General features: G+C 40.9%; 2 protein-coding genes across 2 annotated transcripts; one reads left to right on the plus strand and one right to left on the minus strand.

Moving 5' to 3' along the window:
* The first annotated feature begins 751 nt into the window (after positions 1-751).
* Positions 752-22,413, plus strand: Poe (E3 ubiquitin-protein ligase-like protein poe). The gene is made up of 39 exons (XM_076377394.1): positions 752-972; positions 1,135-1,229; positions 1,319-1,722; positions 1,803-2,330; positions 2,433-2,599; positions 2,681-2,918; positions 3,012-3,129; positions 3,335-3,513; positions 3,587-3,755; positions 3,840-4,066; positions 4,151-4,277; positions 4,386-4,612; positions 5,052-5,261; positions 5,339-5,526; positions 5,599-5,740; positions 5,831-6,108; positions 6,192-6,501; positions 6,591-6,748; positions 6,827-10,445; positions 10,535-10,692; positions 10,804-10,950; positions 11,046-11,078; positions 11,201-11,402; positions 11,485-11,680; positions 11,797-12,186; positions 12,280-12,887; positions 12,971-13,087; positions 13,283-13,495; positions 14,172-14,348; positions 14,443-14,617; positions 14,728-14,878; positions 14,952-15,333; positions 15,425-15,730; positions 15,826-16,055; positions 16,152-20,670; positions 20,746-21,200; positions 21,287-21,611; positions 21,685-21,844; positions 21,932-22,413. The coding sequence occupies exons 1-39, from the start codon at positions 869-871 to the stop codon at positions 21,994-21,996; spliced, it is 16,497 nt and encodes a 5,498-aa protein (XP_076233509.1). The 5' UTR covers positions 752-868; the 3' UTR covers positions 21,997-22,413.
* On the minus strand, positions 22,375-25,174 carry Wds (WD repeat-containing protein wds). The gene is made up of 8 exons (XM_076377404.1): positions 24,521-25,174; positions 24,324-24,420; positions 24,091-24,254; positions 23,879-23,968; positions 23,644-23,783; positions 23,331-23,562; positions 23,160-23,247; positions 22,375-23,080 (listed from the first exon to the last, which is right to left on the minus strand). The coding sequence occupies exons 1-8, from the start codon at positions 24,611-24,613 to the stop codon at positions 22,980-22,982; spliced, it is 1,005 nt and encodes a 334-aa protein (XP_076233519.1). The 5' UTR covers positions 24,614-25,174; the 3' UTR covers positions 22,375-22,979.
* Between the last annotated feature and the right edge of the window lie 101 nt (positions 25,175-25,275).

Consider the following 25,275-nt stretch of genomic DNA (forward strand, 5'->3'; position numbering starts at 1 on the left):
ACGTGTAACAGTTTCTTCTCATTTCAATTATTCTAATACGAACATTATTAGATTTCTTATAATAAGAATAAGAACGGACGAGCTGCTTTCACATCTTCGAGCTACATTAATTTTTTTCTTCATACCTTGTTCATTAGCGCAATGTTCTTTGCAGAAATTCTTTATACACCTATTATGTATAGTCAAAGAAAGTCATCGTTTGAATCAATCGTATTCGTAAAACCAAACAAATGAAAATTGTTTTCGTGAAAGGGTTAGAAAAGTATTTCTAAGTATTGCCGCGAACGAACTTCATTGTTCCTAACCAATGAGATTGATCAACGAAGATTACGATTGGCTGCACGTTTCTGATTACCTACGCGCAATTGGTTGAGTTGCCGGCGCATTCTGATTCCCAAGTTTCCACTCTTCAGTTTTATCTACGCGTAAAGGAGGTTGGCGAACGACATAGACTTTGCAAGCACGACATACGTACCTACATAGGTATACGAGAAGTGATTTAAGGAAGTAATTGTATATTTTTAGCCAGAAAAACGAATACGCATAAGTACACATGTGAATTACTTCTTTTTTCCTACGTTCTCGGATTTTTTCTTACCGTTTATCGTCGCAGTTGCTTCTTTTCTTTTTCTGTGTCGTGTTTTTTGTACAATACACATAAGTGCAATCTCGTACCTGTTCCTACATGCGTATACACCATGTGTATACGTACATTTGATGGCATTACGCAAGCGTATAAGAACATATATATGTGCGGAAACGAAGAAGCAAGCACGCGAGATAAGTGTGTGTATGTCTGTGTACATTAAGCAACTACTACACTGAGAGGAACGGACAGACTTTCGAACAAAGTCGATCAGTTTCGAAAATGGCGGCCAAATGGTCGTCGATGATGAAACCGATATTAGAAGTATCACAAGGGTCGTTTGACAAAAGCGAAATCATCGAATTAGCAAAGAGTATCGTAAGATGGTAAGTTTTTCGTGATTTAACGCAATGCGCATTTAGTGAGTTAATTCGCCTCTGTTCTCGGAGAAACGTTCTTTCTCCTCGTATTGACAACCCTAAAACGGATGACTGTTGATCAACTGTTCTTCAGTTGATATTCATTCTTGTTGTCTTATTACTTTTTAGCGAAAAACATTTCGTCTGCCATGAACTATATGAAACGTTTTACGTGTGTGTGGCTGCTCTCGCAGCGGATTACATTAGCGGTTGCGCCAGTACCTGTAAGTTTCTCACGAACTAAACGATTCATAAACGAGCATTATTTTATTATCTTCCAGTGGTTTTTACTTCTATCTCCGTCTTTTTTCAGTTTCCAAAAATCAGCTATCGATAGTTTGCCAAGCATGTAGAGTTCTATTGCTTTGTCTTGTGGACAAACTGTCTAGACATCGGGTTCAATTGGGAGATGGTGCTCCTACAGCTTTGAGTACTAAACAATTATTGCTTCCCATTAGAGCCCTTTGTACTGGACAATCGTTACTATCGTCTGCAGAAGAAGTGGCATTGATAGCTACAATAAAGAATTCCAATATACCACAGTGCGTTAAATCATCTCCACGAATGCTAAATGATTTGTCTGGTAGCGTATTAGAACGATTAACAGTACCTTTGCAAGACTTTGCTTTACCTGTCTCTCTTGCTGAAAATTTTAATGAAAATGCTGCCAAAACTACAAATGAAGATGTGGCTCAAGAAGTTTATTCTGACATCAAGGTTGGTGTACCCTCACCTAATATATACCAATAATTGTGTAGAATGTATACTTATTCATTATTGGTTTCTCTGTTTTACAGACGACATTCATTGCGAACAATCTTAATATCCTTCGAAACGTGGACGCTGGTGACGTCCTGTTGGACGTCTGTTTGAATCTACCTCATTTGTCACGTTACACTCGTAAATACCAAGCGGACCTGAATAAAAAAGGTTTCACCTTGCCCGCAAATGCTTCTGAAGCGCACACTATTCGTCATAGTCTACATTCTGTCGGCAGCGACATTAATGTTGTTCGCAACGTGTTGTCTCTACCATTATTGGAGCCTTTAACACCGAGCAAATTGGAAAAATTGTCTACATTGACCGTCTCTTGCCTGTATTGTTCGATCGCTTGTGCAACAGCATCCAGTATTGTTGGAATAACGAATGCAGTGTCGCCAAAATGTAGTACGAATACCCCTGCTGGAACGCAAACTACTGGACAATGCGTAAAAAATACCGAAGAAGAATACGATGCTTTAGCGATTACGGTTGTCGAGAAAAGCTTGGAGATATTTGGATTGGTTTCAAATGTAATCAAAACCAGTACGCGAGCAGGTGGTCATGTAAGAGATATATTTTGAATCGTTACCGACGATTTTTCTGGATGTCACATATAAAAAATTTTATATTAACGATTACGAATTTCTTATTGTGTTGTAAGACAGATCCTGCAAAATCATCTACTGATTGGAGTATGGTTGCTGGTAGCTGGCCTGCAAACTCAGCTGTCAGTAAGCAGTTTCAGTGCTACGGATAAGAGTAAAGAAGAAAAAATAGGAAAATCGCCTAGTAAAGCACGCGATGGAACAGCTCGAGTAAATCTCATGAAAGTGTAAGATATTGTGTTCTGAAGCTGATGATACGATCACGGTGGAATCAGTGTGTTTTGAACTCTTGAATTCTTGAATTGCAGTCAACAAGGATTTGGTGTACTCTCGGTAGCCTTAGCTTCTCACGCGCTCACGTTGATGAGTGCTCTTTTAGAAGATGTATCGGTTGAAGCCGTTAATGATTCTTCGACGGTTGCTCCTGAACCGGCACCTTTGGATATACTATCTACTGCCAGTGCACTTCAGAGGGCGGTAACGTTCTTTCAAGCTGTACCGCTCAATCATTTGTTGTTTTATTTAGCTACAATCAGTTATAGAAAGGTTAGTAAACTATTCTTATTATCTCGCTTAATTTTTCTTTTTTCTAATAATAACTACGTATTTTTTACGTTACTCTTCCTGAATGTATCGTAGGCCTGTACCTTAAAAAGAGTGCAGAAGCATCCTTTCGAAGGAGATGCTTTGAGTCAGTCCGATTCCACGACATATTACGAAGACCTGTTGAGTTGTTCGGACAATTCTACTGATGAAGGTTTGTATATGCGCGCACTCACTCACAGTCATCATGTTACGAAAAATCGTTCATATACTGCCTCTTCCTTTGACGCGACAGTCTTTTTCGCATGTACTATGAGGAGGTTAAAGATAAATTTCTTAGTGCGGTCAGTTATCTAATAACTTACCGACGCGAAAGGAAGCCGATATTAATAAAACCAATGCATCTTCTTACTATACAGAAAAAACTGTTATGTCGATAGAGGAGGACAGCGAACCTATTTTGGGCTTATGGTTCGAGGAAACGATCGCTCCTTCCGATGGATCGTCTGCGAACGCTGCGAAAGAACCCAGCAACGAAACCAGCGCAGAACGTACAATGACTACTACTATCGTCCCTGACAATCGCGAGCCTCATGGCGTGAGTGTTTCTCTTCTCTCTACTTTTTCTATTGATTCTTTCCTTGCCTAATCTGCCAGTTGTTCTGTTGCAGTATATTTCATTGGCTACTAAAATTTTCCAATTTATGAATCAACATCTGATCTGCAGTAGAAGTTCATACGTGCGGGAATACGTAGTGAATGGTTTAGTTGAACAACAGATGGTCATATTAGCTGCGATAATCAGGGATTTAGATCATGAGACTGCGAGGACCGAAACCGGTAATTGGTTTCCCAATTTAATTTGTTTCAATGCGTTTCATTAAAATTTATTTGGTTAAACGATGATTGCGCTTACTTTTCCAGGCACTATTTCGGTTTTCTACGGTGCTACATTGGGTACGATGTATTCTGAATTTTCTCAAGCTTTAAGCCGATACACATACAATTTGCTTGCTCGGAACACTTTAAGCGAAAGCTTGCAGAATACACTTCTTCAGCATCTAAATGTGAATCCTTGGAATGAGAGCACAACTGGTCCGCTTACTTGGCCTCTTCAAGTGTACCCCAGAACCTTGAGTGTCTTAGTGCAGGTGTGTAGCATTGTTTATAAAATACATACGTTTCTTTTGCGAATTGAAATTTGCAACAGTAAATTACGATAACGTTGTTGCTAGGTTCTTCTATTGAAACCTCAAGCAGAAAAAGAAGCGGCTTGCATAAGTATATGGCATCGTTTGATAACAACCATCAAAGATAATGTATTATGTGACCCAGCGTCCATGTTTGAAGGTGAAAATGAAGGTAATTAAATACGATCATATTTTTCTTCTTCATATTAAGTGCTTCAAGATGAGTTCTGTAACAATGATACAATGATGATGCCTTTGATAATGAGGATGACGTTTACAGATTTAAACGTGGAGCATGCACAGCTGCTTCTGATTCTGTTTCACTCTTTGAATTTTATGCAAAAGAAGTCGGTGCTGCTCTTAACCGGAAGCGGTGTTATACGTTGTAGCGAAGCGCTCAGGACCCCAATGAAGGATTCGCAGTTGTTGCAGTTGTCACGATTATTGTTGTTGCTCGAATACATGATGAAACATCTTTACGATGCGCCTTCCGCTTTGCTCGAACAAGTACGTATGTATATATTGATTATTATTACTGTTGCTGTTATCGTTATGACATCTCTGTGCTTATCGTAATCGTGTGTTGAAGCATTTGCAATTGTACCGCATTTATTCTAGTTTCTTTCTTCTACATTCTTTTTTTTTTTTTTTACTTGTATCCAGTGTAAATTTTATTTTTCGAACTGTTTTATTTCCTAAACGTGGGTACAAAACGTATACGTTATCCGATATCGTATAGAATAACGACGGATGCCAAATGCAAAAGCAACGTCGAGTTCGTATGCGAACAAGACACGGCAAGATACCAGGGCCACCAAATCGAAAGATACGTTTGTGTGGTAGTAAGAATCTTGTACATTTTTATTGTTATAAGAATAACACATTTTGCTTCTTTCCCGTATCATTTGAGAACAATTCACCAGCATATATGACGTGCATTTTTCAGGTTCAGTGGAATCTATTTTCAGCCACAAGTTTGGTTTGCGATCTAAAAGACGGAAATAAGCAAACTGCTCGAATTTTTACGCCGTGGGCAGAAATTGAGGACGATTACCGTAAATTTGGCACGCAAGACGAATTTTCAATGAAGCCCCGTTTCTATAATCTTTCTACTACTGATTTTAATAATCAAGATACCCCGAAATTGGATGGATTGGTTAAGTATCGAATCTTTTTCTTGTGTCTTGAACGTTTATCATCTTTTAAACGAATTTTGTTAACTTGTCTTTATAGGCTTGCAATTTCATTTTACGTACGCCCGATAAGATAAAGTACCCGCTGCTGGTCGACGCGTTAATTAACATTTTAAATGTTCTAAATCAAACGGACATGCAAAGAAAGGTGGGGGCTGATGGCAAAGACAAAACACCTACTTTTACAGAATTATGTGCGATTCGATATTGCTTTTCTATATGTTGGAGGTAGGTATTAATTTTGAAGAAAGAATACTTGAATCAATGGAGAATCAATTATCTTTATTGCTGTATCTGCAGATTATTGCTAGTATTACCACCATCTACACCGTACATGGACAAACTGGCTCTTGGCGAAGAAATTCCTGCTGGACCGAAGCTATTACATTCCTTGATTTGGGGACCCAGAGCTGCGCATAAGACCTTCAATAGCTGGATGAAGGTAACATCGATTCTCTTGTAATTGACTTCGTGAAATTGCAAAAATGTTACTCATTCTTTTTCTATTTTCTTGTTTCTTATTTTCCTGTAGGATGTCTTGGTTACGCAGGGAATATATGCTCAGTACGCCCGTAATCTTCTAACAACAGTGTCATCCACTGTGAATTCTGTCAAGTACGATGTTACTGTTGCGAAAAATTGTATCGCCGCGTTGAAACCAGAGACGAATTTCAACGATGAGATAATGCTCAAGACAGCATTACCGAAATTTAGTTCGTTGTGTATTTTGGCTGCGGTTATTGGAAAATTACAAGTTCTCTTCGACGAAAGTATTTCGAAAAATCAAAACGAGAATGTTGAAAATTCGAAGTAAGTTATAATCGATTGTTAACTGTCATAATCGAACCTGTTTCATAAAACTATCGATTTTATTTGATTCGCTTCTTCCGTAGGAGTTCGCAAAGTACGGAAACGGGTAGCTCGAATGCAACCAAAATGATAATTAGTATTCTTCCTCATGTCCTTTCGCTGTCTGAATCTATCTTATGTTCCTGCCGTTCGAGTATACTTCACCAAATGATTGAATCGTTAGAACAAGATGGTGGTAAATACGGACCACGAGATTATTCAATACTCAATGATATCATTGTCTTGGCCGGCGCAAATTGGGCAACCGAAGCGTCTTTAAGCACTTTTCTACCAAATTCTGTAAAATCGGTCCTTGACAAATGGAAATCTATCAGCATTGCTCATATTCCTTGGGTAAGCTGCACGATACATCAAATTTGTCATTCCTACTGAATCTCCCTTTTCAAGCTTATTAAAGTACTTTTTTTTAACATTAATATTAGAATACTTACACGAACGACATTATACCGGCGGAAAGTTACATCTTGACGACTGTGAACCAGCACGTGAGCTCACTATCCGAGTATCCAACGTTTTCTGTCAACCCATCATTAAAGAATTTGTTGCATAGCTTGGTTACCTTTATAGTAGAATACGTCACGTAAGTTGCTATTTGATTTTCTTGTAGTTTCTCTTTTTTACTATTGTATCTGTTTACCTCTTCCATTTCTTTTGACAGTCCCGCTACAGTGCCAGAAGGTTCGGAAGTGCGTTCTCAAGCACTGGATATTCTGGTTGCGTTGTCCATGGACGCTCGTACAGATTACTTGCAGTTCATGGCTACCGAAACGTTAACGAAACTCGTGGGTGATACCGACACTGAAACGAGACAGCTGCGAGAACATCTTTTCGTTTTACGTCACACGTATAATTTGATAATCGAATATACGAATGATACACGAGATCCTGTCAACATTGTCGTCGATGAGGCGATTTTAAAACGATGTGTCAAGTATTGGGAACAGCTGTTAGAAAAGCCAGTTGGATGTAAAGCTTTGGACTTATTTTTTGCACCGGGTACAAATAGGTCCCTGGTGTCCATTCTGCTGTGCATAACGTCCTCACGATCGTCTCGACAATTTACCACGCATGTTTTACGCTTCTTCAACATGTTATTCAAAATAGCCGAGGAAGGAAACGATGACTGCTTGGACCGTCTTTGCGGATCCGTAGCGAATTTAGCACACGTGGAAAGTGATAAGCTGCAGACATGGTTAAAACAAGTTATTCTAGGAGCGTCGAGTATTTCCCCCAGTGTATCCTTGACGAACGTACAGACACCGACCACAGTGACCGCGAATACACTGATTGCCGTTGCTGCCGGTAATACGAACGAAGAAACGCAGAAAGTTGACGAAGCCAGTAACGCGTCAAATAACGAACAAGTTCAGTGGGCAATTTTATTATCGGATGGTTCTACGAGTAATAATCAAACTACAAGTATTACTGATGATCAACAGCAGCAACATCAGCAGCAACAGCAGCAACAACAGCAGCAACAACAACAGCTGCAACAACAGCAACATTCCGTGCATGAAAATAGTCGACTTTTGCGAGCGCTTACGAATTACATAGTCAAGGAACAGAGCGACGTAGATGAGTGTGTACCAGTTACGATCTTGCAAGCACTTGTGCCGCTAGCATATCATATTCTATCCCCTGCGATCGAGGGTAACGGTTTCTCAGAATTAATGAATATCATGTCCACGCTGGCAGATGCAGGCTCTGAGAAAGGACACTCTCTGTTGTTTAAAGCTGCGATTGAGTGGGTCGAGTTATGCAAGGAACAGCTGGTGAACAAAGATCTTCAAAGTTTGGACAAGCAGTTGCTGTTCGTCGAAGCTGGTTGCTGTATATTGAATTACATAGCGGATGTAATAAATGCAGTGTGTCCTCGGTTATTGCATTCGCAAGACAGAGCAACAAGTCCACCATGGGAAGGTAATACACCGACAAACGATGTTAACGACGGCGATTGGATCGACGAGATTCCTCACGAGGACGAGGATAGTGCTGCTGAAGACTCAGATGAGGACAGCCTGTGCAACAAGCTATGCACGTTTAGCATCACTCAGAAGGAATTCATGAACCAACATTGGTATCATTGCCACACCTGTAATATGCTAGACGGAGTCGGTGTCTGCACGATATGTGCACGCGTTTGTCATCGAGGACACGATGTGACCTATGCAAAATACGGAAACTTTTTTTGCGATTGCGGTGCCAAGAATGACGGTTCTTGTCAGGCACTGACTAAACGCAGCCCACAAATGTCGGAACACCAAAGCGGTGGCAGCGGCGGCAGCGGTGGCGTTGTCGGTACTGGAAATGCAACTACTATATCCGCTGAAGGTAGTGGTTCAGTCGGTGCAACTGTTGCCAGTGGCAGTGCAAGTAATACAAATTACGCTAACGCGCTCGGGTCATCCCTCGAGAATCGAGAACATGTGACGAGTAGTTTGCGACGACGAACCTCTAGCCCTTTGTACTTTTACGACAAAAATGAGAGAAGTCACGAGAAACAAAGGAATTCGTATTTAACCAAACAGCTGGGAACGTCGAAAGATTGGATATACGGTCACCTTTGGAAAAGTGGTTTAGTTTCGTCGCTGGTAGACTTGACGCATGCACTAGTGCCAGCTGTGGATGCATCTTGTCGAAGAAATTCAGCGGTTGGTTGTCATGCCCGTGCTCAAATGGCATTGAAACAATTGCACACAGCCGATAAAAAATTTGAATATACCGATCGGTTGATGCTTCCCACATTGGGATCGCAAGAAGGTGCTTTCGAAAATGTACGAATGAACTATTCAGGCGATCAAGGACAAACTATCAGACAGTTGTTATCCGCGCATATGATTCGTCGCGTTGCTATGTGCTGTCTGTCGTCTCCACACGGTAAAAGGCAACACTTAGCAGTGTCCCATGAGAAGGGAAAGATAACCGTGTTGCAGTTGAGTGCGCTATTGAAGCAAGCCGATTCGTCGAAAAGAAAATTAACTTTAACAAGACTTGCATCTGCACCCGTACCGTTTACCGTGCTATCGGTAACCGGGAATCAGTGGAACGAAGATTTCCTGGCGGTTTGTGGGTTTAAGGATTGTCACGTGTTGACTTTCAATACCTCTGGAACAGTATCCGATCATCTAGTTCTCCACCCTCAGTTAGAAACTGGGAATTTCATTGTAAAAGCTATTTGGCTGCCTGGATCGCAAACTCAATTGGCATTGGTTACCGCGGACTTCGTGAAAATTTATGATCTTGGAAAAGATGCTCTTTGTCCTCAATATTACTTCCTCGTGCCGACCGGAAAGATACGAGATTGCACGTTCATGCACGCAGAAGATGGTGTATTTTATCTACTGATAATGTCCTCGGCTGGTTACATTTATGGTCAGGCAATGGACGAGGAAAGTTCAGCAAAGCATGGACCTTTTTATGTGACTAACACTCTCGACGTGTATCATCCAGAAATAAAAGACAATGGACAAGTTGGCGGTGGTGGTGTATCGATTTATTATTCGCACGCTTTGCAGTTGCTCTTCTTTAGTTACGCGTGCGGTAAAAGTTTCATCGCGCCCTTCAAGCGCATGAATTCTGAGTTAACGATTTTGTTCCAAATCAATCCGACTGGCAACAAAAATTCGAATGGAAATAAATCGAACAACAATCAGCCGCAGCCGTTGTGTCAATGGAGCGAGGTACCGAATCATCCTGGATTGATTTGCTCGGTCTTACAAACGAGCAATAATCCAGTGATATTAATGATCAAACCTGACACGATAATGATTCAGGAGATTAAAGTTATCCCTGCAAAAGCAAAGATCATGGATATGGTTGCGATAAGACATCAAAGCACGAACACCGAGCATCGCACTACCTTAATATTGTTATGTGAAGATGGCAGTTTAAGAATTTATACAGCTGGAATGGATCATACCGGGTACTGGATGTCGCCTGCTGTCCAACCTGTGGGTACTATGGCCACGGTGAAGCCAGCTCGAAAGAAGAAAACTATCAAAACCACCAAACCATCTAGTTCCGTTACCTTCCCTATCGACTTTTTCGAACATTGTCAAACGATGAGCGATGTTGAATTCGGCGGCAATGATTTACTGCAAATTTACAACGTGGCGCAAATCAAACATAGGCTCAACACAACTGGAATGTACGTTGTTTCAACGAAAGCAATGGGATTTAGTGTCGAAGTGACCAATAACGATGCTGCTTTAGTCATGACAGGAGTTAGAGTGCTGCTTGGAAATCAAGACATTCAAAGAGCTCCACTTTATATCGAGGTAACGTATGATTCTGTCTTCTACCCTACGGTAAGAGTGTTCCGTACACCTCATTCCATCCTTCTTAATTTCTTTTTTTATGTTCTTAGGTATTCGGTAGAAACATTCGCACGACTTTGAACAAAAGCCGCTGGTTCGACATACCTTTGACGCGAGAAGAGAGTCTTCAAGCTGATAAAAAATTAACTATAACTTTTGGACCGTCTCAAGACCCTGAAGGTGTCATTATGGTGGATTCAATTAAAATGTACGTATTATAACACTTATTTCGCGTTAACGACACTCTGTCACCGCCTAAACCGGTTACTTTTGATGCTGAACATCTGTAAATATTCATAAATATCCTGGTACTCTTTAGATATGGTAAAACTAAAGATGCTTTCGGTTGGCCCGAGGAAATAGAAGATACCCCGACTAGTCAGTCAACGTCGGCGCCGGTAACTACAATAAATAGCGACACCGACAATGCTCTTGCTGCACCCACTTCTTTGTCATCTGTCGACAGGTACTTAAATACGATAAACGTTAAAAAGTATAGTAGTGTTTAGTCACGAAATCTAGCGAAATCGTTGAAATTTTGATGGTTACGTAATGCTTTAGCTCCACAAAGGACAATTCCCTTAGTATCGAAAGGTAAGAAATGCAACTTGAAATACAATTTCAACCTATAGAATCGTCGTTAGTGGTTAAAAATGTAGAATGATTTCTATTTCGAACTCTAGAATCACGTTATCCAAAATATCATTTTCTCGTAGATTGGTCGCTAGTATTCTGGAAGTTTTAGAACTGTCGTTTGACGTATCGTCGAACGATGAGTGCAAGCTCACATTAAAGGCAACTGCTATCGATGTAGCGTCAAGACTACTGATACTACCAACTCCTCCATCGGTACAAATGCGTACAACTGCGCTTCTCGCTGCTCTACATTCAACCAAACAAGCATACCATTCGCATAAGGTAAACTACATTTTCTATTTATTTGTTAACGAGATTTAAGCTATTCTAACTGATGAGTAATAACAGAAATCTATATTTTTAGGATCATGTATTGTTATCCCACGTATTGGATTCTCTGAAATCGATGAGAGAGCTAGGCGACCCTCGTGATATAGATGCAGAAAACTTCTATAGACTTGTACTTATTGTTCGGAGTATCTCCATTTCACGGTCACAAAACCTTGCCAAATTTACCGAGCATTATACGATGAACAAAACAGCGATAGAGGAAATCGACGGTATGACAAACCAAACCATCATTCATTATCTCTCTCTTGCTGTAGATACCTTTGCTTCTTCTGTAATTTCTTCTCCATACGTTCACTAATTCTATTGTTTTTTATCTGATGGCCAGTACCGATTTTCGAAAAGGATCGACAAAACGGTCAGCAGTTCTGTAGAAGTACAGAGGGAAGTCCACAGCATTTAGTGGTGCAACTTATAGATATATTATGGTCCTTACATATGGCTTATCCGAAGAACATGGCCCTTGCCCCAGTGGTAGTGCCAGGATTAACCCACGCCGAAGGAACCATTCATGCAATCATTGACATTATTCATGCATTTGCGACGTGCGATGTTGAGAAAAACGTTTCTCTAGCTGCCAAGCTATATCTGCAATTGTTACTCTCGTCAGACACTACAATTAGTTTCAGCGCTAAACAGGCGATAATTCGTGTTCTCAGACCAAGATGCAAGAAAAGACGCGTGTATATACCGGATCCGGCAAATTCTAACGCTGCAGGTAATAAAAGAAATAGTCGTATTGGTGAATTCGAAGTATTCGTATATAGTTGATTTTCGACTACCGTGGATGTATTTGTGTTGAAATTTTTAGGAACGGCCACAGATGCAGAGGAAAAGCCAACTTCATCTGTGCAGTCGCATCGGGAGGTTACGACAACAACAACATCATCAATTACATCGTCAATGATAGATCGAGAAGCGTTGGAACAGCAACTAGAAATTATACCAATAGGATTCTTAGTCGATCCTCTAGCAATGATGCTTGCGACGAGCGGTAGTCAAGGTTCCACTGCTTCCGCAGCGCCCAGTGTAGCGATGGCATCATCTTCTGCTGCGACTAGCAGCAACTCTGCTAGTGGTGGGCCTAGTTCCTCTGTTACTGGTAGTAGCAGCGGCCCCATCGTTAGAAGAACGGTAAATTCGTTAGAATCGTTGCTTGGTCCAGGAAGCTTCCCACAGATATTGGATGTACCACCAGACATCGATGACGAGGCGACGATGGTTGAACTCGCAATCGCACTTAGTTTACAAGATCATGAAGGAGGAAATAACGATTTGCAGACGTTACGGCAGGGATTCCAACAAGGTCTGTCAAATCTGCAAGGTTTGGAGAGCCTTCAAAACTTGAGTGGATCAGCGTTGCAGAATCTGCAAGCGTTAGCGGCACAGGGATTGGTTCAAATTCAAAATACGAATCAGGTATAAATATGTCACGAATTTAGATATGATTAGGTGTGACTTGATTTCGTGAAGAAGAAAATACACTAGAACATTTCTTCCAGGGTCAAGAAGGTGGAGGACATTATTCAGACACGACCGCTTCTGCCGGAGGCTCTGACGACGAAGGATCGACGGCTGCTACGGATGGCAGCACCCTACGAACGTCTCCCGCGGAACAAGTAAGCGAAGCGTTTCACTTTCCCGAGTCGTTTTTCTCGGTAAAAGTGCTATTTATTTTTCTACTCTATGCTCTGTCTCGTGTGTAACTTAGACGGAGAGAGAAAGTGTTGAAGGGGTGATGGAGCTATAAAGAAATTAAAAAAAAAAAGATAAACATTAGGTCATTGTAATGTTTGGGGAACATTTTATGTTAGGGTGGTAGTGGTGGTAGCAAGGGTAGCGAGAGCGGTGGAAGCGAGAGTGGAGGAAGTGCCGTAGACAGCATGACGGGGGAGCATAATATATCGGGGAGGAGCTCCGCATATGGAGACAATGTTCCCGATTCTATACCTCCGATGGGAGGCACTGGAGTCACTCAAACACCACGTTCTGCAACTAATTCCGTGGGTCTTCACGCGACTTTCACCGTAAGTGTGCTACCATCATTGCCATCGTCGTCGCCGTTATTCTTGCCACATCGTTATTTTTTAAAACATCATATCTGTATAGCCTGTACGACATCCATACAACGGTGGTAGCTGTTTTTATACGTCATTGAGAGTCGTTTTATTATCCATATATTTGTTCCTTTTTGTTTGTCCTTTTCGTCGTCGTCATCGTCGTCATCGTCGTCATCGTCGTCATCGTCGTCGTCATCGTCGTCGTTGTCGTTATTGACGTCGTAATCATCGTGGTCTTCGAGGTCTTCGTTCTCGTGGTCGTGATCGTAGTTGTGGTTATGGTCATGATTGTCGTCGTCGTCGTCGTTGTCGTCGTCGTCGTCGTCGTCGTCGTCGTCGTCGTCGTCGTCGTCGTCGTCGTCGTCGTCGTCGTCGTCATTGTCATTATCTTTTACTTTCGGTTGTAAATGCACTTTTGCATTTCGAAATGTACTTCATAAATTTGAACCTTCTGATCACTGTATTGTACGCGAAACAATATTTAATGCAAAAGTACATTATACTTTCGCATAGTATATTATATTATACTCATGGTGTATTGGTTTTCCTTACTTTTTAAATTCCGTTCATCATGCCAATCTTAATAATAGCGAAATGAAAACTCGAAAGTTGTAGTAGAAGAATAATGACATTCTTTCATCAGGTGAATGAACAAGAGGAGAACGCAGAACAAGAACACCCTGTAGAAAACGAGAATGATACAAACTGTGAGGTCATCGCAAAACTGCACACCATTCGATTGTTGCTGCTCGATAAACTTATGCAGTTCGTGCCAAATTTGACGAATGTACCTGGTGTCTTGGCCATACCGTTTATGCAGGTTTGCTTTTGAGTTCTTGTTCCATTTTCCATTAATTTAGGTAGCATAATCGAATGTCTTTCATTGGCGACGACTTTATCATTTTATTTCTTAGGTACTGTTAATGTTAACGTCCGATCTAGACGGCCAGGAAGAAAAGGATAGAGCTTGTATCGAACGACTGCTTCGAATATTGATTAAAGAGCTAGAAATGGATAAACCGGATACGAATAACATATGCCAACGCAGTAACAAAAGAGAAGTTCATTTGGTTATTATACAATTCTTAAGTGAGTGTTAGATTTTCAATAATGCCGCGTCTTTCTATTCCTGGTCTCTCCTTTATTTCTCTTCCTTTGGGATTTTCACATTTATAACATGTTATATTTTTCGCACATAGGCGTTTTAATGTCTCGATCGAAATACACTGGCAAGACGCAAACAGAAAATTCGAATTTTGTTTCTCAAACTGTGGCTTCGATACTTGGTAAAGCAGGAGTAATCGATTACTGTTTAACGTTGTTGAAAGCGTTATTGGAATATTGGAAAACGTAAGTTGAATATACGTGTAACAAAAACATTTCTTATCGTTATTATCTATATGTTCTGTTCTTTTTAAAACAGAACGTCGACAGAAGAAACGAGTACAATTCTTGGTGGTCAGTTGCTCAAAGAACATCTTACAACTTCTCCACCGGACATGTCACCATTCTTTTTGCGACAGTATGTCAAAGGACATGCTGGTGATGTGTTCGAATCTTATCCAGACTTACTCACGGAAATGGTGTTAAGATTACCGTATCAAGTGCACAAATACGCCGAAAATGCTACAACACAGCCGCCAGCTTTCGAACAACCTTGGTATTTTTATCTTTGCGAATACATGATGTCGTATCAAACACCATTCGTCAGACGGCAAGTTCGCAAGTTGCTCCTCTTTATATGTGGCAACAAAGAGAAGTACAGGCAGCTGCGTGATCTGCACGCTCTAATCTCGCACGCTCAGGTAAGACAAGCGGTCTTGATATCGTCCAATCAAACCGCGTGATTTCAGTTATCTCCCTAAACTTGCTTTCTTCTACATTACTTAAAAACAGTCCGTACAACAATGCTGCGCCGCCGGTGGATTCGAGCCTCTACGATCATCACATCCGCATTCTATCAATTTGCCGTACGACTCTTTGGTGGAACTGATCGAACATCTCAAATCCTGCGTAGAAATCGCTACTAGTCGGACAGGCAATTGGCAGCGGTTTTGCTTGGAGCAAAATACGGTGTTATCCTATTTGTTTACGATATCTACACTTTTAGATGAAGGTGTTAGTCCTACGGTATTACAGCTTTTACAGTGCGCTATATGTTCGAGTAACAAGTCAAAAGAATCGAAGGAAACAAAACCGAAGGTGAGAACGATCACTCTGTTATTAACCGATTATCTTTCACGATTCAAATCATTTGAGAGTCGGTACTTATTTATGATTTAACGTGTACGATATAGGAATCGAAATCGGGAACAACAGGGACCAAAGAAAGACGAGAGCGCGAAAAGTCTGAAGATTCGGATACAGAAGCCAAATTCGAGGAAGCTCAGTGCATAGCATTAGTCGAACAAATCCAGAAGCAAGTATCACCAAATCTGCTGTCGAAATTCGTTCAAACTTTCTTGCTTGAAACTAACAACACTAATGTTCGATGGCAAGCACACTCGTTGATACTGGCTATTTACAAGTAAGTCACTCCTTCTTTCTTTATATACATCAAATTAATGCGACTGAATGATTGGTCATTAATAATTGCTTTCGTTATCATTTTCCCCGTTCATAGGAAGTGTAGTTCTGCTGATCAAGAAACTTTACTGGATTTGTTGTGGCGATTATGGCCTTTATTACCTGCTTACGGTCGAAAAGCGGCACAATTTGTAGACTTGCTCGGTTACTTTTCTTTAAAGACACCTCAAGCGAGCAAAAAAATGCACTCGTACATGGAACAAGCGGTCGCGGTGTTACGTGCGCAAAATCAATTACTCGCGCGTCACCCGAACGCCAATCTTTATGCGAATCTTGCTCAGTTTGTCGAATTGGACGGCTATTATTTGGAGAGCGAACCCTGCCTGGTTTGCAACAATCCCGAAGTTCCGATGTCGACGATCAAGCTTTCCTCAATTAAGGTCGATTCGAAATTCACAACGACCACGCAGATCGTAAAATTGATTGGGAGCCATACCATCAGTCGAATCACTCTTCGCATAGGTGATCTCAAAAGAACAAAAATGGTGCGTACGATCAATATATATTACAACAATCGATCGGTTCAAGCAGTGGTCGAATTAAAAAACAAACCCGCCATGTGGCATAAAGCAAAGAAAATTACGTTGGCCCAAGGACAAACGGAGATCAAAATGGAGTTTCCATTACCGATCGTTGCATGCAATCTGATGATCGAATATGCAGATTTCTACGAGAATATACAAGCTTCTTCTGAAACGTTGCAATGTCCCCGGTGTTCGGCGAACGTACCAGCAAATCCAGGTGTTTGCGCCAATTGTGGCGAAAATGTGTTTCAATGTCACAAGTGCAGAGCTATTAATTATGACGAGAAGGATCCATTTTTATGTCACGCTTGTGGCTTTTGTAAATATGCGAAATTTGATTACACGTTAACTGGAAGACCTTGCTGTGCTGTCGATCCGATCGAGAACGACGATGATCGGAAGAAAACGGTGGCGACTATCAACGCGCTGCTCGAAAAAGCTGACAGAGTCTACAAAACTCTAATTTCGAATAAACCGACTTTAGAAATGTTATTGGTAAAGATATCGGAGCATCGTTTAGATCGTGGTTTGGAGGATGGTAGTAGCAGCAGTAGTGGTGGTGGTGCTGGTGGCGGTGCTGGTGCAACCGGTCAAGTATCCAGCGGAAGTACGCAAGTCAATAGAGCTATACAGTTGCTCGCGCAGAAGTATTGTGGAGAATGTAAAACATCATTCGAGGAACTGAGTAAGATTATACAGAAGGTTCTGGCTTGTCGACGAGAACTTGTGGCATACGATCGTCAGCAACGAGGTCAGAATGTTATCGCTGCCTCGTCGTCGTCATCCTCTTCGTCGTCTTCATCGTCGTCTTCGTCGTCGTCGTCGTCGTCGTCGTCGTCGTCGTCATACTCGTCGTCGTCCTCGTCATCGTCATCCTCATCAACAACATCGACCGATACAACATCATCTCCTAGCGCTGTTAAAGAGGAATCCCCGACAACAATAATGGCTGTACCTCGAATAGCAGCAACAGCAATGCAACAACAGCAGCAGCCCGTTAATACGATCGCTGTAACTTCGCAAGCTGTAGGTCGTTGTTACGGATGTGCGACCGCAGCTACGGAACATTGTTTAACTTTATTACGGGCTCTAGCTACAAATCAGGTTGCCAAAGATGTTCTCTGCAAGCAAGGATTAATCCCAGAATTAGTTGAACATAATCTACGAAAAGGAACTGTGCAAATGCAAGAGGAAGTTCGTCAGTTACTCTGCCTCGTCACTAGAGATAATCCTCAGTCTACAAAGGAACTATGTTCTCTGTTAACTGGAAGAATAACTTTGACGCTTCGCGGTCGCGTTGCTACTTCGGACCTATCCTTTGCGGTACGCCACGAAATGGCGTTATTGGCTGCTCTCGTGCAGAAAGAAGATGCGTGCTGGGAACAAAAGTTGCGATGCGTAATGCAATTATTTTTAATGGCATGCAAAGAATCGAAAAGTCCTGCTGTCATGGAGAGTATTATTTTGCCGTGTCTGAAAATATTGCAGAGTCTCGTCAAACCGGACCAACCGATTTCAAAAAAGAACAAAGACAAAACGATCGAGTCATTGGCAACAGTTCAACCACCCGAGGGTATTACCATTGATGTGAACAGATGGTTGGACGGGGATCCGAAATTCTCGTATTCGGAGTGGATTCGTCGCATGCCAATTAAAAAGGTCGAGTCAACATCTGGCAGTGGCGGAGGCGGGGCTGGAGGCGGGGCTGGAGGCGGAGGTGGCGGTAAACCACCCCTAAGAAGAGAAGAAATCCGTATGTTGTATTTGATGGAGAAGTATGGACACAGATGGCATAATCGATGCGCGAAACAACGAGGTGTCCAACCGCTCAAGTTGGCTGACGGTGCTTGGTTGAAGGAAGTTTTATTCAATCCAAGTTCTCGACTCGCACGACAAGTTGCCTGCAACATGATAGAAAGTCTCTGTCAGGGAACGGAACGCAAAAAAGAGGTGTTAGTTTTGCTCACATGTTACTTGGAGGAGTTACGTATGGCTGGAGAAAGCAGTACAGAGTTCCTTACATTGTATCAGAATTTGATCAAGCAATCGCCTTGGAAGCAATTCTTGGCGGTGCGAGGTGTAATGACTTTGCTCGCGGATCTTTTAACAAGAGAAATCGAAGAACTCCATCGGCTGGAAGAGACAACGTTAACCAGTGACTTGGCTCAGGGTTACTCACTAAAAATGCTGACGGAACTTATGGCAAAATTCCTTGAACAGGAGAACATTAAACAACAATATAAAGGACGCCTGGTAGGGGCTGTACTGAACGGTTACCTTTCCTTAAGAAGACTGGTCGTTCAACGAACAAGGCTCATCGACGACACACAGGAAAAACTGTTGGAACTCCTTGAAGAAATGACAACAGGTACCGAAGAAGAGACGAAAGCTTTTATGGCGATCTGCGTTGAGACTGTGCAAAAGTATAGTCTCGAAGATGTACGCACTCCAGTCTTCATTTTTGAAAGGCTCTGTTCGATCATTTATCCCGAGGAGAACGACGTAGGAGAGTTCTTCCTAACTCTTGAGAAAGATTCGCAGCAAGAAGACTTTCTTCAAGGCAGAATGTTGGGAAATCCTTACAGTAGTTTGGAGCCTGGATTAGGACCGCTTATGAGGGACGTTAAAAATAAAATTTGTCAGGATTGCGAATTGGTGGCTTTATTAGAGGACGATAACGGAATGGAGCTTCTGGTCAACAACAAAATTATCAGTCTTGATTTACCAGTGAAAGAGGTGTACAAGAAAATTTGGGTAATGGAGGGCGGAGAATGTGATGCTATGCGTGTGGTATATCGAATGAGAGGATTACTCGGCGACGCAACTGAAGAATTTGTTGAAAGTTTGAATGCGAATAGCGAGCAAGAAGTAAACAACGAGGAAGTGTATAAAATGGCAAACGTGTTGGCAGATTGTGGTGGGCTACGAGTAATGTTAAATAGATTGGCCGCTATACAAGATGTGAATCGAGCTCGACCGTTGCTTCAAGTTCTCCTTAAACTGTTCCGACTTTCGGTCAAAGTGAAAAAGAATCAAGAAGTATTGAGTAAGCCTGAACTGGGAGCAATAACGGTATTCCTGGACGTTTTGCAGCGTTGTTGCCTCGCACCGACCGAATCGGAGAATTCTCAGGCGAAAGTTACAGAACAATTGTTAGACATCATGGAGACAATTCTAACGCATGCAGCCTCGCAACCGTTGTCCAGTTTCGAGGCGTTTTCACGCACACTCGGTGGACCGGAACACATAAAGGCCCTCCTGTCTTGTACTCAGTCTACAGCGGTGAGACAAAGTAGCAACGTCTTAGCGCATCTTGCACGAGTACTGGCAGCTCTCACCTACGGGAATCAGGAAAAAATGGCCCTTCTTTGCGACTACTTTAAGCCAGTATTAAATTTCTATAAGTTTGACTTTGAGCACACGCCGGAAGATGAAGAAAAGCTCGAGCTATTCTGCACTCTTACTCAGGCTATCGAGCGAAACGCTATCGGAAACACGCTCAAAGACTATATTATAAGCATGGGAATCGTAAAGGACGCTTTCGAATACATCACTGTACATGCACCATGCGTCAAACCGACATTACTGAGAACGGACAGTGACGAATTGAAAGATTTTATTTCTAAGCCTGCACTGAAATACATTTTGCGATTCCTAACCGGGTTAGCAACTGATCATGAGCCAACACAATTAACAGTATCACAAGTTACCATCAGTATAATACACAGGCTGGAACAAGTGTCATCGGACGAGCACGTTGGTTCGTTAGCGGAGAACTTGTTAGAAGCGTTGTGTACGAATAAACGAGTAGCTGAATTAATCGAGGAAGCACGACAGCATACACGAAGCGAAAAGAAACGATTGGCAATGGCGATGCGGGAAAGGCAGTTAGGCGCGTTAGGTATGCAAACGAACGATAAGGGGCAAGTAATGGCCAGTGGAACGATTCTTCAACAAATGGAGGACCTGGGCGACGAAACGGGATTGGTCTGCGTAATCTGTCGCGAGGGATACAAATTTAAGCCAAATATGGTAAGATTTACCCACATACGTGTCTAGTGATAAAGTTGCAAGGTGTCGGTTTTAACATTATCCATACTTTTTCAGGTTTTGGGCATTTACACATTTACGAAACGCTGTAACGTGGAAGAATTCGAAACGAAGCAAAGAAAAACGGTAGGCTACACGACTGTTACCCATTTCAACGTTGTTCACGCTGACTGCCACATGTCTGCTGTGAGGTTGGCACGAGCCAGAGACGAATGGGAAAGCGCTGCTCTACAAAATGCGAATACCAAGTGCAACGGACTTTTGCCTCTATGGGGTCCTCAAGTTCCAGAACTTGCTTTTGCTAGCTGTTTAGCGATGCACAATTCCTATTTATTGGAGTGTGCCGGTCATCGCGACATATCATATTCTTCGACTGTCCACGATTTGAAACTTTTGTTACTGCGATTCGCTCAGGAAAAGAGTTTCCACGAAGACACGGGAGGAGGTGGACCTCAGTCGAACATGCACATGGTTCCTTATTTGATTCATTTGGCACTTTATGTAGTTAACACGTACGTCCAACTACGTTACTCATGCGTTTTTTCCTTATTTTTCTAATTACAGTCAACTGCATCATATCCATATATATTTTCCATAGGACACGTTCGACCGCCCGAGGATATAAAGCATTAATCCAATATTTAGAAATGCCACCGGGAGCAAGTTGGCTCGAAAGCTGTTACGTAGCTGAGGGACCGTTTTACCAGATCACTATTTCTCTCCTATTTCTCACGCCATCTCGTTGGAAGTTCTACAGGATTGTTCATTTGAATAGATTAATTGTTCTCGCTCATCAGCGATACGTTTCCCCATCGGCTAGTACGACAACGATCGTCGACGTTACCGTTAAAGATTATACGGTGTACAAAAGCGCTTTAGTCTTTTTCGGACTAATCGACTGTATTTATGCTAATTTCTTCAAGGTATGACTCGTCTTCCGCTTCATGTAACTTGTCATTTTCTTTTCTTTTCATTTCACTTTGATTCCTATTTCAGAAAGTGAACGTATCGTCCGACGATCAATGGCCATCGGTTTTAGCCGACTACATCAGACACAATGACGAAGCTATGCTAAAAGCTTCTGAACGTACGCTTGCTACTTATCGCGACGAATTGTTACCTTGTACATCGTTCGAAGAGTTCTGCGACGTTGTCGGTAAGCAAGAAAAAACACACGAGTAAAAAACCATGACAGAGAAAAATAATTTCAAAATTCTACGGTATAATTGAACTTTTGTTACAGGTTTGTTGGAGGAGATCAAGAATCCTTCTACCTATATAAACGATATTTTACGATGGCTCGGTTAAATATTACATGATGAACACTTCTGTTATTTTCGTTGCTTCAAAAGAACTTTGTAGAGGCATAAACCTTGTTCACGTCAACTCTATCGGTATGAATTATCTCTGTTGTCTCTCGATGATCAATTAATAGATTGAAATAATTCTTATATGCTCGCTCCGTAAATCGCGAGGTAATTTTTCTTTTCCATAAGTAGAAAATATTTATCAACTATACCGTGCGTGTTGTTACTCGATTTTGGAAGTATACGTTATAGAAAGAAATCTGTGCTTTAATAAAATATCTAACATAAATATATAGATTGTAACTGTGATTCGGTCAGGATGAAAATCCGTGCGTCGTGTATAAGAAAAGGTTATAAATCGTAAAAAAAAAAGGAAACATCCAGTTTCAAGTATGAAAATATATTTGTTGTCTCAGTATTTTCTTTTCTTTTCTTTTTTTTTTTTTTTTTTCACATAAATGTTCACATAAGGATTTCACATATTCGAAGATATTTTACATACGGCCGATACATAAAGACGGTGGTAACACTGTCGAATGTTCCCTACGATTTGTTTTGTTTTCAACTATACATAGTTTATACGATAAATATCGAAACAATGAGAAACAATTATTCATTCGAATATAGCTTAATTTTATCATCGATACTTTATGCTCGTGTACTTATTTATTATAACTTCGATTCAAGCATAATTGTGGTCTACTAGCTTTAAATTCAATCGAATTTCGTAAATTTTTAATTACAGTCTTTATAGACGAATTCAGCCGCAAGTCTGAACATACAGTAGTTTCTATATACTTTTTTCGAGAATCTAAATATGCACGTACGAATGCAATTACATGCACCTCCCACGCTCTTACACGAAGCGCGAATAAGCCATTCAAGTTACAAACATCGGTATTATGATCGAAAATGAAGGAAGTCTGAAGAAAATCTTTCCACATTTATCGTTTCAATGAGAACCGTGTAAGCAACCTATTCTTCTTACGTGTCACTTTTCCACAATTTAATAGTTTTATCATTTTCAAGAGCAGCCGAGGCTATAATATTATCCGTTGGATGACATGTTGTACAAAGTACAACATCTATAAATCAATGGAGAATATTGCGATTAGTAGTATCCTAGGAGGGGGGCATATAACTTGGATTTTCTTGTCATCATACCTGTGTGACCCTGTAGTTTTTGAACAATTTCCTTGGTTTGCAAATTCCAAATATACACCATATTGTCTTCCGAACCCGAAACGATCCACTGCAAAAACATAAAATATCGATCGAATAACATACGTGGAGAATATGTAATGACTTAAGGAAAAAAAAATACGATATATATACCTTTCCTCCTGTGACAGAGAAATTTGCAAATATGCAATATTTTTCATTTTTGTGGCCAGTGTATGTCTTTAAACACTTCCCTTTACTATAGTCCCAAAGTTTCAATGTGTTATCTAATGTCGCAGCTAAAATGTATTTCCCATTTGGCGAAAATTTGACGAAAGATACGGGAGGATTATCGTCATCTATCAGAGTTTTTAAGCATTGTCCAGATGCTGTGTCCCAAATTCGACTATATCAATCGATATAACACTGATTCACTTATTTATTATTACTACCGATATGTGTATACATAAAGATGCCGTGTACATACCACAATCCGTCGTAACTGCTAGACACAATCAATGATCCGTCCCTATTGAAATGTACCGCACTTACAGGGTCTGAATGAGCCGGTAACGTTTTTAAACATTTGCCGGTCCTCACATCCCATATTCGAACGCTTTCGTCAAACTAACGATATTCGTTATATCAACATCATATACGAACATATTTAAGGGAAAAGCAATTTGTAATGTCTAATTAAATGTTGAACTATAAGTACTTACCGAACCAGAAACTATAAGATTTGACTGTGGATTGAAGTTACAGCAAAAAACATAATTGCTATGACCCTTTAATGTCTTCAAGCACTTTCCCTGAAAGTACATATGACAAATTCTTTATTTATTACAATCCTGATGATACACTGTTTGCCTTACAGTCAGAGCAAGAAAAGAAATCACTTTTTGTTCGTATATTTATGAACATGTTAACTTACAGAACTTAACTCCCATATTTTCAAAGTTTTGTCATCTGAAGCTGATACCAATAACCTGCTATCGCTAGACCATGCTACATCCGAAATGCCAAGCTTGTGGCCAGATATAGTTTTTTCAAACTTCCCATCGTAAGATCCCCATATTTTGATTAACTTGTCTGCCGCTAAAACACCACAATTAATCAAGATCAATCAAATCTACCTAATACACATCAACAAAATGTTATATTTACAGGAACTGGCAAGCCATTCTCCATTAGGACTAAATTTAACAGAAGAAACTGCTTTGGTGTGACCCGCCAAAGTATACTTCAGCGTATAATTTGGTTTCTGTAAAAGGCAAAACAAAACAATGATTACTATAATAAATGTAATTAACGATCATAAACGTAAATACAGTACTATGAAATATGGTTTATCGTGCTATTACCAGTGCAGAACTGCTTTTGGTTCCAGTGGTAGGAGCAGTTGCACTGTTACTGACGGATGTTTGATGTCCTGGTGACGGTCCAAGCGGTACCATTTTTGGACGATTACCAAGTTAAACGTGTCAATAACTTTCGAAATAGAAACGATATGTGCACGCAACCGAAATAGAAACTACGGTTGACAACACAACGGGGAAACACTGACGGTTCTCAGTGCACAAACTTGTCATTCAATTGTTGACTAAGAGCGTACCGAAAATGATGCATACGCTTCACCGCTAAACAACAAACTTGTCTATAAATTTATTCATTCGTCTAAAATGAACAGTATGTCAAAGTTAGGCATTTTGAACACGTAATAGATTCACAGCTTTTCGCTAAAGGAATCCCTTCGTTTTCTTTTAACCATTAGCTAGCGCACATGTGATCGAGGATAGTCTCGTTGACTATCGCTCGCTACATACCGCCGCGAACATCGAGACACGAAATTGTGTTTCCTGAAACTTCTACGGACCGATGTTCTTCCTATTCTTTTTATATCGATTTTTCTCATGAAATTTTGATTTTATCTCTTTTTACCATCACTTTAAAAAAATCTACTTCTCACAAAAGAATTTCCCCACCTATTTACAAGTTTCTACATAGGCAAAAACACAAAACAATAAAATCGCTGCGGTTGAAATATTCGAGATTTGACTACAGGTAGCGCCACTTTATGTCATTACCACACACGGCCAGGAAATTTTGAGTATGGTCC

Source organism: Calliopsis andreniformis, chromosome 4 (genome assembly GCF_051401765.1).
Source record: "Calliopsis andreniformis isolate RMS-2024a chromosome 4, iyCalAndr_principal, whole genome shotgun sequence".
NCBI lineage: Eukaryota > Metazoa > Arthropoda > Insecta > Hymenoptera > Andrenidae > Calliopsis > Calliopsis andreniformis.